General features: G+C 44.2%; 1 protein-coding gene across 1 annotated transcript in view; it reads right to left on the bottom strand.

The window, feature by feature from the left end:
• Positions 1 to 2,786: 2,786 nt before the first annotated feature.
• LOC146855864 (extracellular calcium-sensing receptor-like) overlaps positions 2,787 to 13,836 on the bottom strand; it is an 83,140-nt gene continuing 72,090 nt past the window's right edge. Inside the window, exons 4-5 of the mRNA XM_085651183.1 lie at positions 5,351 to 5,578; positions 2,787 to 2,840 (exon numbers count right to left, since the gene is read on the bottom strand). Of these exons, the coding sequence (XP_085507309.1) occupies positions 2,787 to 2,840; positions 5,351 to 5,578 (282 nt within the window). The remainder of the gene's footprint in view (positions 2,841 to 5,350; positions 5,579 to 13,836) is intronic.

A 13,836-nucleotide genomic window follows, 5' to 3' on the forward strand; every position in this document is an offset into this window, starting at 1 on the left:
CTGTCTCAGAAGGAAGATTGGACCAGTTTGTCTTCATCCCAGGCTACCCAGCATGACTCCAAAGGTAAGTTGGCAGATCTCCGGTGTGAGCTACAAGACAACTATCTATAAAGGCCTCTCATGCGACTGTCCAGCTGAGTTGCTGTAAGTGGACCTGCCTAGTTTTGCAAATGGATCTGCTTAAGCCCTGCTGTTCTCTTCTGGAGTGAGTCCTGATCCCCAAAATAGTGCCTCTCTAGGTTCTGGACACTTGGCTGACATCAGAGTGTACTCCTTCTGAATACAAGGTGAAAATCTTGAAGTTTGGGTTCTTTGCAACTGCAAACAGTCCAATTTGTGCCAAGGCTCCGCCACCCATGGCAACCGAAGTACCAATAAAACTGGCTCTTCATGCCATCAACAGTGCATGGTGACCAGCAATACAAAACCTGTACTTCTTCCTGCAGCAACGACAGCCCCTGATGACCCCCAATGTGAAGCTACAGCACAGACAGTCTGTGATGCTTTACCAGTTCTCCTAGCCACATTGATGACATTCTGCAACTCCCGACCTGCTATTCGGGCTATAGCAACAACCATCTGCGGTGCTCAGACTGATCCTTGCTGCCTTCTCTAACATGAACGTAATCATTTATGCCGGACTACTAAGGTAACTTATCAACTCAACTATCCTGGCGCTCCATCGTGGTCAGCCTGAACATTAGATTTTCCCCCGGTCTAGGACAACCAGATGACTGCGAGTTTTACTGATTAGATTCCATTCATTCTGTTATCATTTTATTTATTAAATTGAATTGATTTATTACTGTTTGTGGGCTGCATAAATATTTTACTCATTGCCTCTAAGTTAAGCCTGGCTGCTTTTATGCCTAGCTACCGTAGAGTTAAGCACAGACTAATTTTGTAACTTTTGTGGTTCACCCTTACAAGGATTGTGGTTGCTGCCTGAGTGGCACTTCCACCCACTTAACGAGTAATCCAAGTTCCTAACCAGAGCAACCACAATAATCAGGTGAATTTCCATGAGGGAGTGAAGCATACATCTCATTTTTTATATCAATCTGGCAGTGGCTTTATCATGAGTGACTTCATCATCAGTTGAGAAGTGATCCCCCAACCTGGTTCCAGGATGCTTGTTTCCAGTCTAGGGAGGACCTGGCCTGGTAGTTTGGGCTAGACTGTTCCCATGAGAAGCAGGGTCGAAATTGATTTCTATATGGCTGGGTCCAAACTGGGGTTGCTTAGTGAGCAGAAGAAAGATAATGGAATTAACCCAGATATGTGACTGGGGGAGAGCATCTGAAAAGTTTCAGCACTCCATCCATCATCTTATTGTGTGCGCTGGGTTTGCCCTAAGTGCTCAGGGTATACCCAGACATGGGTCTCTTTCTCACTTTGCCACTGGATTCAAGCTAGCCTAGCTGATGAGGGGTGAGACCCCAAAACTGGTCCCAGGAGGCTTGTTTCTGGTCCAGGGTGGACCTGTCCTGGCAGTTCGGGCTGGATTGTTCCCATGATGAGCAAGGCTGAGACTGATTTGCATATGGCTGGATCCAAACTGGGGTGGCTTATTGAGCAGAAGAGTGATGATGCATTCAACCCAGATCTGTGACTAGGGGTGAGTGTATGAAAAGTTTCAGCCCATCATCTTATTGTGTTTACAGTGACTTCATCATGAACTGAAGAGACTTCCTTGACATAGAAGGAGAATAAACAGATCTGTGGTGACGTTTCCTGACTCCATGCTCATAATCTCTTCTGCTTTAGATCAAGAAGTGAGGAATAAGCAGAAAAAAACAGAACAAATGAGAAAGATGGGTTTTACAGAGAGAGGTCTCCAACACTACCTACTTTATATTAAAACAAAAACTATATATATATATGTACAGTATATATGGATAAGCAAACCAGTTTTCCCAGGTTTCAATTAATTAAAAAATCATGCTTAATTCTGTGCCACTAGGAAGAAAACCAATCAATGTATATAAAAGATAAGATACATTATAATAAGGAAGAAACCCCCAAGGATGAATCTTAGGCATAGTCTTGTCGCCTGCGAATGAAGATGGAGCAACTGTCCTCATGAAAGGGAAACAACAAAAGTCTACTTTTGTAAATAATACCTCAAACAGATATAGGACCCTGCACCATTATCTGGAGAGGCAGGTTTTCCCCAGGGAGCGGGATGATGCACTACTTCGAGCGGGCTGATGCACTACGTCCTGCTTAATGATCTCCCCATGACAGGAAAGATCACATATTACTGTAGCATTAGGTAGAGAAGGAAAGTCATAGGCTCCTGTACCCCTACAAAGCCCTTCTAAGGAACATTCAATATCAAGAAGTCAACCAAAGTATAAACGTGGGCTGATACACCATTACACTTACCCCTTAATTTTGCTTTTCAGAGACCACAAGCGGGTCAATGAACTGCTACCCTTATTTCTGTACTCTGTCGCCATGAGACTACAATCTGACTAAAACGCAGCCTCAATTAGACTGTCATCGTAAAAACAATCAGTTTGTTGTAATGCTGATTTTAGCTGTGTTTTCTCAATGTGGTTGAGAAAGTATTTTAAAGATTTAGATTTTTGTGCATCATTAACAATTTGTAATATGTATTTTTACACAAAATCTTACTTACATCTAAAAACTGAGGGCCTTAACTTAAAGGTCTAAGTTAACTAAAAGGTTAACTTAGACCAATAGTCTAACTTAGACCAAAAGTCTAACTTTACTACTACTAAAGTGAGACTGTTGGTCTAAGTTAGACTTTTGGTCTAAGTTTACCTTTGTGAATCAGGCCCAGTTATTGTGTAACTGTCTTTTAGGTGAATTTCCTATAATGAGTAGAAGTGCGTTTAATAATGTTTCAATTATGCTTTATTTCTATGTAAAACGCCATCTTGAATAAGGTAGATGACACCTCTGTCACTCACTCATGCTCCCCTCCCCATGCTCTTCTGTCCCCACAGGCTCTGCAGCACACAGTCAAGCTAAGGTCATATTAGTTTTGTTTTGTCTTTTTTTGCTGTATTGTTTTGATCATAATGAACTTTTCATTGAGAGGATATATAATTGTTTCTTTTAACTACATATTCTATTTCAACAGTGGACCTATTCACTTGAAGAAAGTCTTATTGTCAATGATTCATATTTTGTTCGAATATCTTAGAATGACATTAGCAGAGAGGGTGTTGAATAAATATTTTAGAATTGGTTAGTGCCTAGGTGCTAAGGCAATATAGTGTTTATTTTCTATGTGTTCTGATTTGTTGTAGAAATGATACACAAGTTCATACCACGATCAAACTACAGAACTGTTGATTTATCATGCAAAAATTGTGTATATAAACCCCTTGATTTTGGGGGTGAGCCAGAAGACTTTCCTGTTGTACTAGAAACGGTGCCCAGTTTCTATCTTATTTTGCTGCTCATTGGGACCTAAAACATTATCTGTTTTCTGCCTACGCTGTATAACTTTGCATCTGAGAGCATTCATGGTGTTGACTATATACCGCTTACTTAAAATTTTTGTATATAAAACCCTTATATTTGGTATTGATCTAGAACTCAGTTATTGCGTTGATTCCATTACTTGATTAACTGTTTTACGCTGCTGATTTGTATTTTTGGGAGGTGCCTTAGCGAGGGAACACATTGCCTCATGAAATTGAAGTTTAACACAGTCACCAATCGAGTAAATGTGGCACATTTGATTTAGGTAAAATTTGAAGGTGACTACGTTTTGGGGTACCAATTTGCTCCAATCAATCAATCAATCAGGCGTTTGTTAATCACGATTACTCACCCGTAAGGCTCTCAAGGTGCTGGGGGAGGGGGGGTGCAGGATCCAGTCCATCAAGGAGGGGGTCTGTTGAAGAGCCAGGTTTTGAGGTTTCTTGCGAAGACGGGGAGTGATGTTGTCCGTCTGAGGTGGAGCGGAAGGGCGTTCCAGGCTCTAGCCGCGAGGAAAGGGAAGGAACGGCCTCCTGATCTGGTCTTTCTGATGCGGGGGACCACGGTATAGGAGAGCTGGGTTGATCGAAGGGACCTTTGGGGTGCGTGGAATTGGAGTAGGCTGTTCAGGTATGCTGGTCCGGTGTCGTGGAGGGCCTTGTGTGCGTGCGTGAGCATCTTGAAGGTGACTCTAGCCTCGATGAGGAGCCAGTGGAGTGTGCACAGGTGTTGGGAGATGTGGCAGTGTCTTGGCAGGTTGATGACCAGTCTTGCGGCTGCGATCTGGATGTTCTGTAGCTTGCGGGTGAGGTTTTTGTTTATTCCGGCGTAGGGTGCATTGCAGTAGTCGAGTCTGCTGGTGACCAGGGCATGAGTGACGGTCTTTCTGTGTTTGAGGGGGATCCATTTGAAGGTCTTACATAGGAGGCGGAGGGTGTGGAAGCAGGAGGATGAGACGGAGTTGATCTGGCGGTCCACAAGGATAACAGCACCACTGTCTTTTGGCTCATCAGATGCCCAATAAAATACATTGCGTCCATACAGTGCCAAACCATGGGTACTGAAAAAACAAACAGGAAGTGAATAGGGTGGGATTGTGGTTTATTATAGGAGACCATTCCTCTTTAGAGGAAGTATTGAAAGAAAGAGGCTTGAATAAGGAAGGCCGTTGGTGGCAGTTCAACCGACACCCAGCAGAGCGGTCTCACCTCCGCATTATGATGTGATCAGTTGGACCGCATATGTAGGGACCGATCACCACTTTCGATGGGCTCAAGTACCCCGTTGGGCCATCGGTCTGATCATATTACCTACAGTAGGGTCGGTGCCTGTACAGGCACCGCAATAGGGATTATGAAGTCCCTTTCCAGCAGCCTTTCCATGGCGGTCCGCCCGCCATGAAAAGGTGGTCGGAAATGGACTTCAGGGCCTGTAGCAGGGCCCCTGTCCTCCATAGGCCTCCTTTATGAGGCCTGGGGGCAAATGTATGGCCCCCAAAATCCATATCCCATGTTCCAAGCACCACATTGTGCCTGGCACACGGTACATGGATATTTAAAAACATCCCTATTTCCATTGTGGCTTGTGCTGCAGCCCTTTTCGGGCCGCAGCACAAGCAGCAATGGCAAAAGCCATGATTTACACCACATCTTAATTTGGCAGGTGGGGCAGCCGAGTACTTGTCGATCTGTCCCAATCCCACTGCGATGGTGGATTGACACTCTGCCGACCGCAATCGTTATTGGGCCCATAAAGAGATTTCCCTAGAGGGAGAGTTAATGGGACTTGGGGGTTGTAATGTCAGTGAAATGCTTCAATTTTTGGTGTTTTGCCATTTGATTGGAAACCAAAACCATATATTCTCTTCAGTTTACATGTGCAGAGGTCTCACCTGTAGATAGCCTCCTCCCCACCAGACACGGTCATTGTGAATAGTAAGTCTTTGATCTTCCGGGAGCCGAGAGTCAAATATGCCAACATAGGCATATTTGTTAGTGCCATCCGGTGTCAGCTGCCAGTTGAGTATATCAGTAACATGAGGAGGGTCTCCATGCTCATCAAAGAACAGGTCGTCACCCACTGGGTTATTAAAATGTATATTTTTCACAAAATGCAGTAGCTATAATATAAAGAAATAAATAGTTAAAAATGCACACATCAGAAGAACTGTGAATATGCATTCTATACAGCTATTTCTGTCTGGATCTTGCAATGAATTGTGCATGAATGGTAAAGAATAAACCATGCTCGGAGTGGTAAAGATTATGGCATGAATGGGTGTAGTGAAAGCCAGGCTCCATTAAAACTTCAAACCTTAAAAGATGCTGACCTGTTCACTGGTCCACAGGCCTCGATACATTAAGATCCACACCTTGTCTGCCTTAGTGAAATAGTGAAGATAAATTCCTACACTGTGCAACCAAAGCTCACTCCACTTTGTTGTAACAAGGGAGTAGTCCTCGCCTCTATAGTGCGTGAGTGCACATGAATGCTTCTGAATATCTATCTGAAACAAACATCCTGGGATTTTCATGAGGATTCTGTGCTGAAAAATGCAGTAGCCCATTGCAGAAGTAGAAACAGCAACCATAAAATGAACATTGAGAGCGCTAAGTTAAGACATTGACTCTTTCTCACTTTATTCAGATACTTTTCAAAGTCATGATAGTTGGTAACAAATCAACAAGAGCGTTATTTATATAGGTGGAGGGGAAACATTCAGGATCTTGTGATTTCTACCGATGAGGCCTCCCATGATATTTGGAATGCCTATTGGCATCTCAGAGTCTGCCCTGATAGTAGGTGTCTATTAGAACTTGATGTTCGTGGTGTAGCTTGGGTATTGACTGCAGACAGCCCTCAGCCAATCAGAGATCGATTCTCAGGCTGGAGCTCCTTTAATTGGGCAGGACAAAGTATGCCTGTGATTGGCATAGACCTCACACATAATTTGCCTAGGTGAAAGTAAGTAGCCCATTAGATGGGATGAACAATGGACTTTCACAGTTGCAAGTAACAATTCCGGTCAGGGCATAAGATGAGCTAGTAGCTCTTTTTCTATGTGACATAGGCATCTCAAAGGACTTCCTTTTAAGTGCATTGTGAATTCTAATGCACTAATTTTGTATCAGAGATTGATAGTGCCAGGATGCAGAATTATTTTAGTAGTCCGAGTTTTTCAGCTAAGGAACTGGGAAATATTGGGGAAATTTGTGCAGGCAATTAAATGAATTAATGAATGAAAGTATTTCTAAAGCTCCCGGTTACTACACGGGTGTCCCGGCTCAAGCGCAAAAAGGCCAACAGAAAATCATCTACCCTACAGTTTGAACAAATGAGTTTTTAATCGCCTCCGAAGCACGGTTTAATCTGGAATACATCTGAGTTGAAGGGGAAGCTCATTACACTCCTTAACAGCGAAAACGGATCAGGCAGCACCCACCAACTTCTTACACTTGGTGTGAGAAATGCCTAACAGCCACGCCGACTGTGAGCATAAGGTTCTTCTTGGGTGTTATTCATATAGCTTGTTGGACAGGTATTTAGGACCAACCTTGTAGAAGGAATGGTGCACAAGCATCAAAGGACCTCAATTGCCAAATATTTAGTAAGCTTTAACATGGAGGAATGTGTCCTCTGAAACCTTGGTGCTGAAATGCATGCAAATTAACTCCTTCACTTGTGTTACTGATTCAGGCAAAAACTCCCATTCTGCGCATAAAAGTATTAGAGGTCTTCTCACAATCAGGACCAAAAGCTTCAGTTTTCTCCCATTGAAATTGTGTGGTTTTAGCCTTGAGCCACAGTGGTCTTCCTAGTGGAGAATGAGCAAGCAACATCTGTATTGCAGGGAGAGAGAGCAGCTACCTAAGATGGTCAACAGATGTTCTCTCTTGTACGGTCACGTTATTCCCAGAGCGGGGAATCCTTTACCTAATGCGAATGTGAAATGCAGCCAACTGTTACATAGTCCTCGGAGGATGGAGGGGGTCACTTTATATGGAATGAGCCAGATTTATCATATGGAAACATATGTTTTGGCACATCAGAATAGTAATTCTCCTAATTAGTATGCCAACAGAATCTGAATTTCATTAAAGACATGGAAGCTAACATTATGCATTAATATTTTCTTTCATTAAAGACACTGAGGCTATCATTATGCATTTATCTTTTAATGCGAACTCCACAAAGCCACTTTGAAGTATTACATCACAATGGAGATTGCTCTAGAACATAACAGAGCTAAGCTATAATAGGCATGCACACAGTTCAATCTGGCTCTTTGAAATGTGGGGAAATCTTCTCATCACGTATTATGAAGGATCGAAACCATATGGTGGAATGGGAAAACGTAAGGTCCGTGGAATGGAAAAAGCTGCTACATAGGATCCAAGATGACAGGTGTTCAATTTGTGGTGTCTACCACACGATACAGGGAGAAAGATCCGGACTACTGAGAGTTGTTTGAAAATAAAGCTGAATATTAGGACTTGCTCTACCAGTGGCGGCTCCTCTGCTAAGGTGGAGGAGTGTCACCCCACTGCTCATTGAGCAGCGCAGAATAAAAATAAAATGATAGTAACAACATGTTATTATCATTTTGTTTCTGTGCCACTCAAAACCATGTTAGGTGCGGGCGGGGCTGTACTCCCCATCGTCAGAGGCAGCAGGAGTAGCTTGCACTTCCTAAGTGCACATGACGGCATGGCTGTAATCTGGGGCCAGCCACACAGTCTTGCACACTTAGCATCTTCTCCATTAGCCTGTGTTGCACAGCTCGGTGGTGAACATGCCCAGCCTTCCAGGTACTGCCTGAGCAGCCAAACAGTCAGCTCAGACCAATCATGACGCTGCGCCTGCAGAGTCCTGATTGGTTGGGAGAGTCCGGGAGGCTGGGTGCTTCCTGTGATGCAGAGTGAGGACTGAGGAGAGACGTGCGGCAGTGGTGAAGAAGGTACGTTTTTTTCCCATCCCTCCCACCCCCGGCTCACCACTCCCATTTTGAGGCAGCTGCCACTGTGCTCTACAGGCATAAGTGTAAGAGTTTTTACAGAAAAGGCACTTAACAATGCATATCGCATACTGTTGGGGTTCTTACCGCGTTCGGGTTCTTTGCACGGAACCTGGAATGAAGGTTCCGTGCAGGGAATGTGGAGCGGTCGGGGTTGGCAGTTGCTGCCGGGGAATCTGAGCGACTGGATTGGAATAAAGAAGCTCTACTCCACCTACCTTGTATCTTCTTTTCATTGGCGACGGGCTGGTCCAGCTCTCAGTTCCTCTTCATCGGTTCGGTGATTCTGTTTTCTGCCTGCACTGCTGTTGTGACGACGAACTCGAAGGAATTGAGCGTTATCGAGCTTGGGGTTGCCGGACTTAGAATCTTCCTCTGCTGCTCTTCCTCCTACGTTGATCTTCGGCGGTGAGAGTATTTTGGGTTTTTCCCCTCCTTCTGGTATTTGCTCGGCGCGTAGATCGGCGCGCGGCGTAAGCGCGAGCGTCACGCTCTGACGTTCCTCGCCTCGTTGTGTACTGTAACCTTGGCAACTTGGCGTTCTGAAGCATGCGCTTTGGATAAAGGCAGTGCGCGGAGTTCAGTGCCAATCCTTGCTGTGTTTTTTATAGCGAAGTGTCGAGATGGCATGTGGAGCAATTCGGAAGGAATATTTTTAATCTACAATTCTTAACTCTTGTGGAATGTACAGTCATGTTCACGGGAAAGCACTTTTGTTTATGCAGGAAATGACAATATACAGTTATGTGCACATGCAATCATTCTTAAGCAGAAGAGAGCAATTTTGAAGTTTTATTAGAGTATAATTCTTCGCTAAAAGACACTTTTAGTAGCAGTAGGAAGATTCTTAAGTGACATTTGCAGCATAGTGTTAATCCTAGTGGCAGCAACTCACCCACGCAAGATTGACAATGGACAACATTGCTGCTCCACCTCCATTTTTACAGTTACCAGGTCCTCCTCCTATGCTATGGCAACAATGGAAGGCCACTTTTGAGGCCTATTTGGAAGCAATCGATGGTGACACTTTCACATCCAAGAAAAAGAAGGCCTTACTAATGTACAATGTAGGTGCTGAGGCAAGGTCAATTTTGCAAACTTTACCTCTGGAGTCGGTGTGGACGTGCACCAGCGGTGGTGAAGATGGGGATGCACTAATTGTCGATGATTATGCTTCCTTGGTAAAAACTCTTGATAAAAGATTTAATCCCAAGCGCAATGTAGTTCTGGAACGGCACAAATTTTTACAGCGTGCACAGATGCCTGGTGAATCCATTGACGACTTTGTTGCTGCTCTCAGAATTTTGGCTCTCAAATGTAATTATAGAGAATTTTGTGATGAAATAATTTGTGATCAGCTAATTGAGCATACGTGTGACAAGAAAGTTCAACAGAAGCTTCTATCCTCTGACGATCCTGATCTTGAGACTGCTCTTATCTTAGCAAAGAGTGTTGAACATTCTCAACTCTGCATGAAAGAGTTAAATACACCTGCATCGACATCCGAAACCACTTCTGCATCTGAGGTCAAGCTGGTCACCACAAAAGCTCCTGTTAAATCGGCCAAGAGTATTAACGTCAATGCTTCCCGGACACCATCCGTGTCTAATTTCCCGAAAACAAGAGTTGAACAACATCCTTCGTGTTATCGTTGTGGTAGCACCTCTCATCTGGGAAACTTCAAGTTTTGTTATGCCATAAATCAGACTTGTTTCAAGTGCGGGAAGAAAGGACACTTAGCGCGGATGTGCAAGGCAACTGTACCACAGAGGGTACCTCCTCGTACAGTGAGGGCCATAGAAGAGGACTGCGTGTATGAAGATGATGAGCGCTACGAATTATTAATGTTATCTTCATCATCTATACAAGAAGAAGGGGTTGTAGAAATAGCTTCTATCGGAGAGGGTCAAAGAAGGAAAGGTCCTGTGTGTATTATAAATGTGAATGGGAACGGCATGAAGTTTCTTGCTGATTCCGGTTCCCCTTTTACTCTGATTAATGTCAAGGATTTTAAAGGTCTGGGCAATATTCCAGTAGTCCACTCCAGTATAAGAATTTTTGCGTATGGTTGTAAAAGGGTGAAGGTAATAGGCAAATTCAAGGGAAAGTTAGAATTCAAGGGCGAGTGCATTTTCGGTACTGTATTTATAGTGGAGGAAGGTGCGAATTTGTTAGGATGGCATGAACAAGGCGAGCTTGGAATCATCCTTGATCCTAATCACGCTGACATGGTGCTATCCAAACGGGAGGCTAGACAATACTATGCTAGTCTTTCGGAAGTTCCTCCAGTACATACTATCACGACTGATGTGTGCGTTGAGAGTGATTGGATTAAAGGTTATCCTGAGGTTTTTAGTGGAAAGTTGGGCAAACTCAAGGGATTTCAACACCGCATTGTTCTCAAAGATGGTGCAACGGCTGTGGCGCACAAGGTACGGAAAGTACCACTCAGTATGCGTGGGGAATTGAGACTTGAGTTAGAACGGTTATGCGCATTGGGGGTGATTGAAGCTATTGAAGGGTCTGAGTGGTTGTCACCCATTGTTTTAGCGCGCAAGGCCGATAAGTCCCTTAGGATGTGTGTGGACTTGCGCGATCTGAATGCGTGCATCTGCGTGGATCGACAACCTCTACCCAACATTAATGAGATGTTGTCGACCTTGGAGGGTGCCAAGTATTTTACTTCTCTTGACATATCTTCTGCGTACCACCAAGTCGAACTGTGCAAGGACTCCAGACATCTTACGTCCTTTGTGACTCCTGATGGAGCTTTCCGATATTTACGCATGCCGTTTGGGTTGGCATCAGCTTCCGCAGTGTTCCAACGTCTCATGGGAAACTTGTTCAGGAACACTGTGGGGGTGGTGTTTTTCCAGGACGACATTCTTATTCACGGGAAGACCATACAGGAGCACGATGTCAGAGTTAAGCACGTGTTGGACATAGTCAAATCTAGTGGTCTGACGCTAAGAAGGGACAAATGCAGATTTCTGCAAGATGGGGTAGATTACCTTGGTCATCATATCTCCGCTAAGGGGGTTGAACCAAAAATGAAGTTACTGGATGCCATTAAGGATGCACCTGAACCCAAAAATAAAGACCAGTTACGCTCTTTTCTGGGGCTAGTTGAATATTACGCTAAATTTGTACCCAATTTTTCAGACAGAACTGTATGTTTGCGTAGTCTTCTTAAGAAAACTGTGAAGTATACCTGGTCTGAGCAATGTGCGTCTGATTTTTGTTCTCAGAACTGATCATAAGCCTTTGGTAGACCTGTTTACCACCAAAGGTGGTGGTAGAGCTACGCCTCGTATTGCCAAATGGCAGTACAGACTGAATGAATTCAATTATTGCCTGGAGTATGTTGCTGGTGTGAAGAACTGTGTGGCTGACTGTTTGTCTAGGCTGCCTCTTTCTGGAAGTGTTAGTGAACCTGCCAATGACTTTGTGGAAATGGTGTGTGCAGTCAGTACTGTTGCTGATACGGGAGCTGCCTTATCTGAAGGGGATTGGAAATTGGCCATTTCTGAAGATGTGGAGCTTTGCAGGGTAATTGATTTGGTAATTCAGGGTTGGCCCAATAGTACTGCTATTCCTGAGGAATTGATTCCCTACTCGAGAATTAGTGACGAGTTGTCTTTGGTTGATGGGATTTTGCGCAGGGGTGGGTTGCTGGTTGTTCCCTTGTCATTACGGAAGAAAGTTTTAGACTTAGCCCATGAAGGTCATTTGGGTATTCGAGCGATGAAGCGGAGGGTGAGGGAAGATTTTTGGTGGCCGGGTGTCGATAGGTCCATCGAGCATTGTGTCAGGGATTGTGGTGCGTGTGTGCTGAGTGACAAATCTCAGGTAACATGTCCGTCCTCCGTCAGTCCCATTGCAGTCAAGGAGACACCGTGGTTCATATTGGCTTTTGATGTGGCTGGTCCATTCAGTGGTTTAGGGGTTTCTCCCAAATACGTGCTAGTTTTGATTGACTATATGTCCAAGTGGCCGGAGGTTAAGTTTGTGGATGGTATCAACTCAAGTGTGATTATTAAATTTCTGATGGAGGTTTTCCTTCGGGAGGGATTTCCAGAAGAATTGGTGACTGATAATGGTACGCAGTTGGTGTCTACTGAGATGCAAAGTTTTCTGAGCAAGCATGGCATCAAACACACACTTACCTCTCTTTACCATCCACGTAGTAATGGGTTGGTTGAGCGTTTTAATCGTGTCATCAAGGAACAGCTACAGTTGGCCTCCGTTAATGGTCTTGATTGGAAGGTTGTGATTTCGGACGTGTTGTGGGCAATGAGGACAACCCCACACTGTAGTACTGGAATGTCTCCATTTTCCTTGTTAAGGGGGAGAGTTGCGGGTTCAAAGCTCAACAAGGATTGGATGCTAAGGAAGGTAGTGGATCCACTTAGGTTGGGTGCGGTGGTGGATGTTAGAGCTGCCACTCAAGCCAAGTATGGCTCTAATTGTCCTAAGCAGTCTTCGGTGTGTGAAGGGGATTGGGTAAGGATTAAGAAACCTATTTTTGTTCGTAAGGGTTTCTCTCGGTTTTCTGCTCCTGTTAAGGTCAGTAAGGTGAGAGATCATGTGGTTGTTCTGGATAATGGCAAGGTCTGGAATAAGTCTGCTGTTTCTGTGGTACCTAAGTCCAAGGTGGAGTTTGTGAGAGCCAAATTTGGTGTTGATACTCAGGGTACAATTCTACCTTCCAGCATCGATACGCATGGTGGTCGCACTTCGGAGAGCAACCTTGCTTCTCAACAGGGCCCTTTGAGAACTAAGTTTCTTCCTGCCAGGATCAGGTCATCTCCTGTTAAATTACAGGATTATGTTAGATTTTGACTTTCTGTTTTTGGTGATTAATGTGTTTACATGTGGGTAGTGTTTGTTTCTATGTACTTAGGGGTTTGTGTTTTTTTTTGTGAAGGAAGGGGGGTGTGTTGGGGTTCTTACCGCGTTCGGGTTCTTTGCACAGAACCTGGAATGAAGGTTCCGTGCAGGGAATGTGGAGCGGTCGGGGTTGGCAGTTGCTGCCGGGGAATCTGAGCGACTGGATCGGAATAAAGAAGCTCTACATCACCTACCTTGTATCTTCTTTTCACATACCATAACTTGAAATCATATTGAAGCATTACATATCATTAACTTCCTCTACATTTATAATCAACCTCCCTTTATCCCTCTTTTATTTTTTTCCGACACTTCTTTATCCAATGTAGGGATGGGAGGGTGGGATAATGTTAGCCTCAGTGTCTTTAATAAAATTTAGATTCTCTCTGCATATTAATTAGGAGAATTGCTATTTCATTACAAGACCGGAGGCTACCATTATGCATGTTGGTATCCTTGCAAAACTGAGTTTG

This window comes from Triturus cristatus, chromosome 4_1, assembly GCF_964204655.1.
Source record: "Triturus cristatus chromosome 4_1, aTriCri1.1, whole genome shotgun sequence".
Lineage (NCBI taxonomy): Eukaryota > Metazoa > Chordata > Amphibia > Caudata > Salamandridae > Triturus > Triturus cristatus.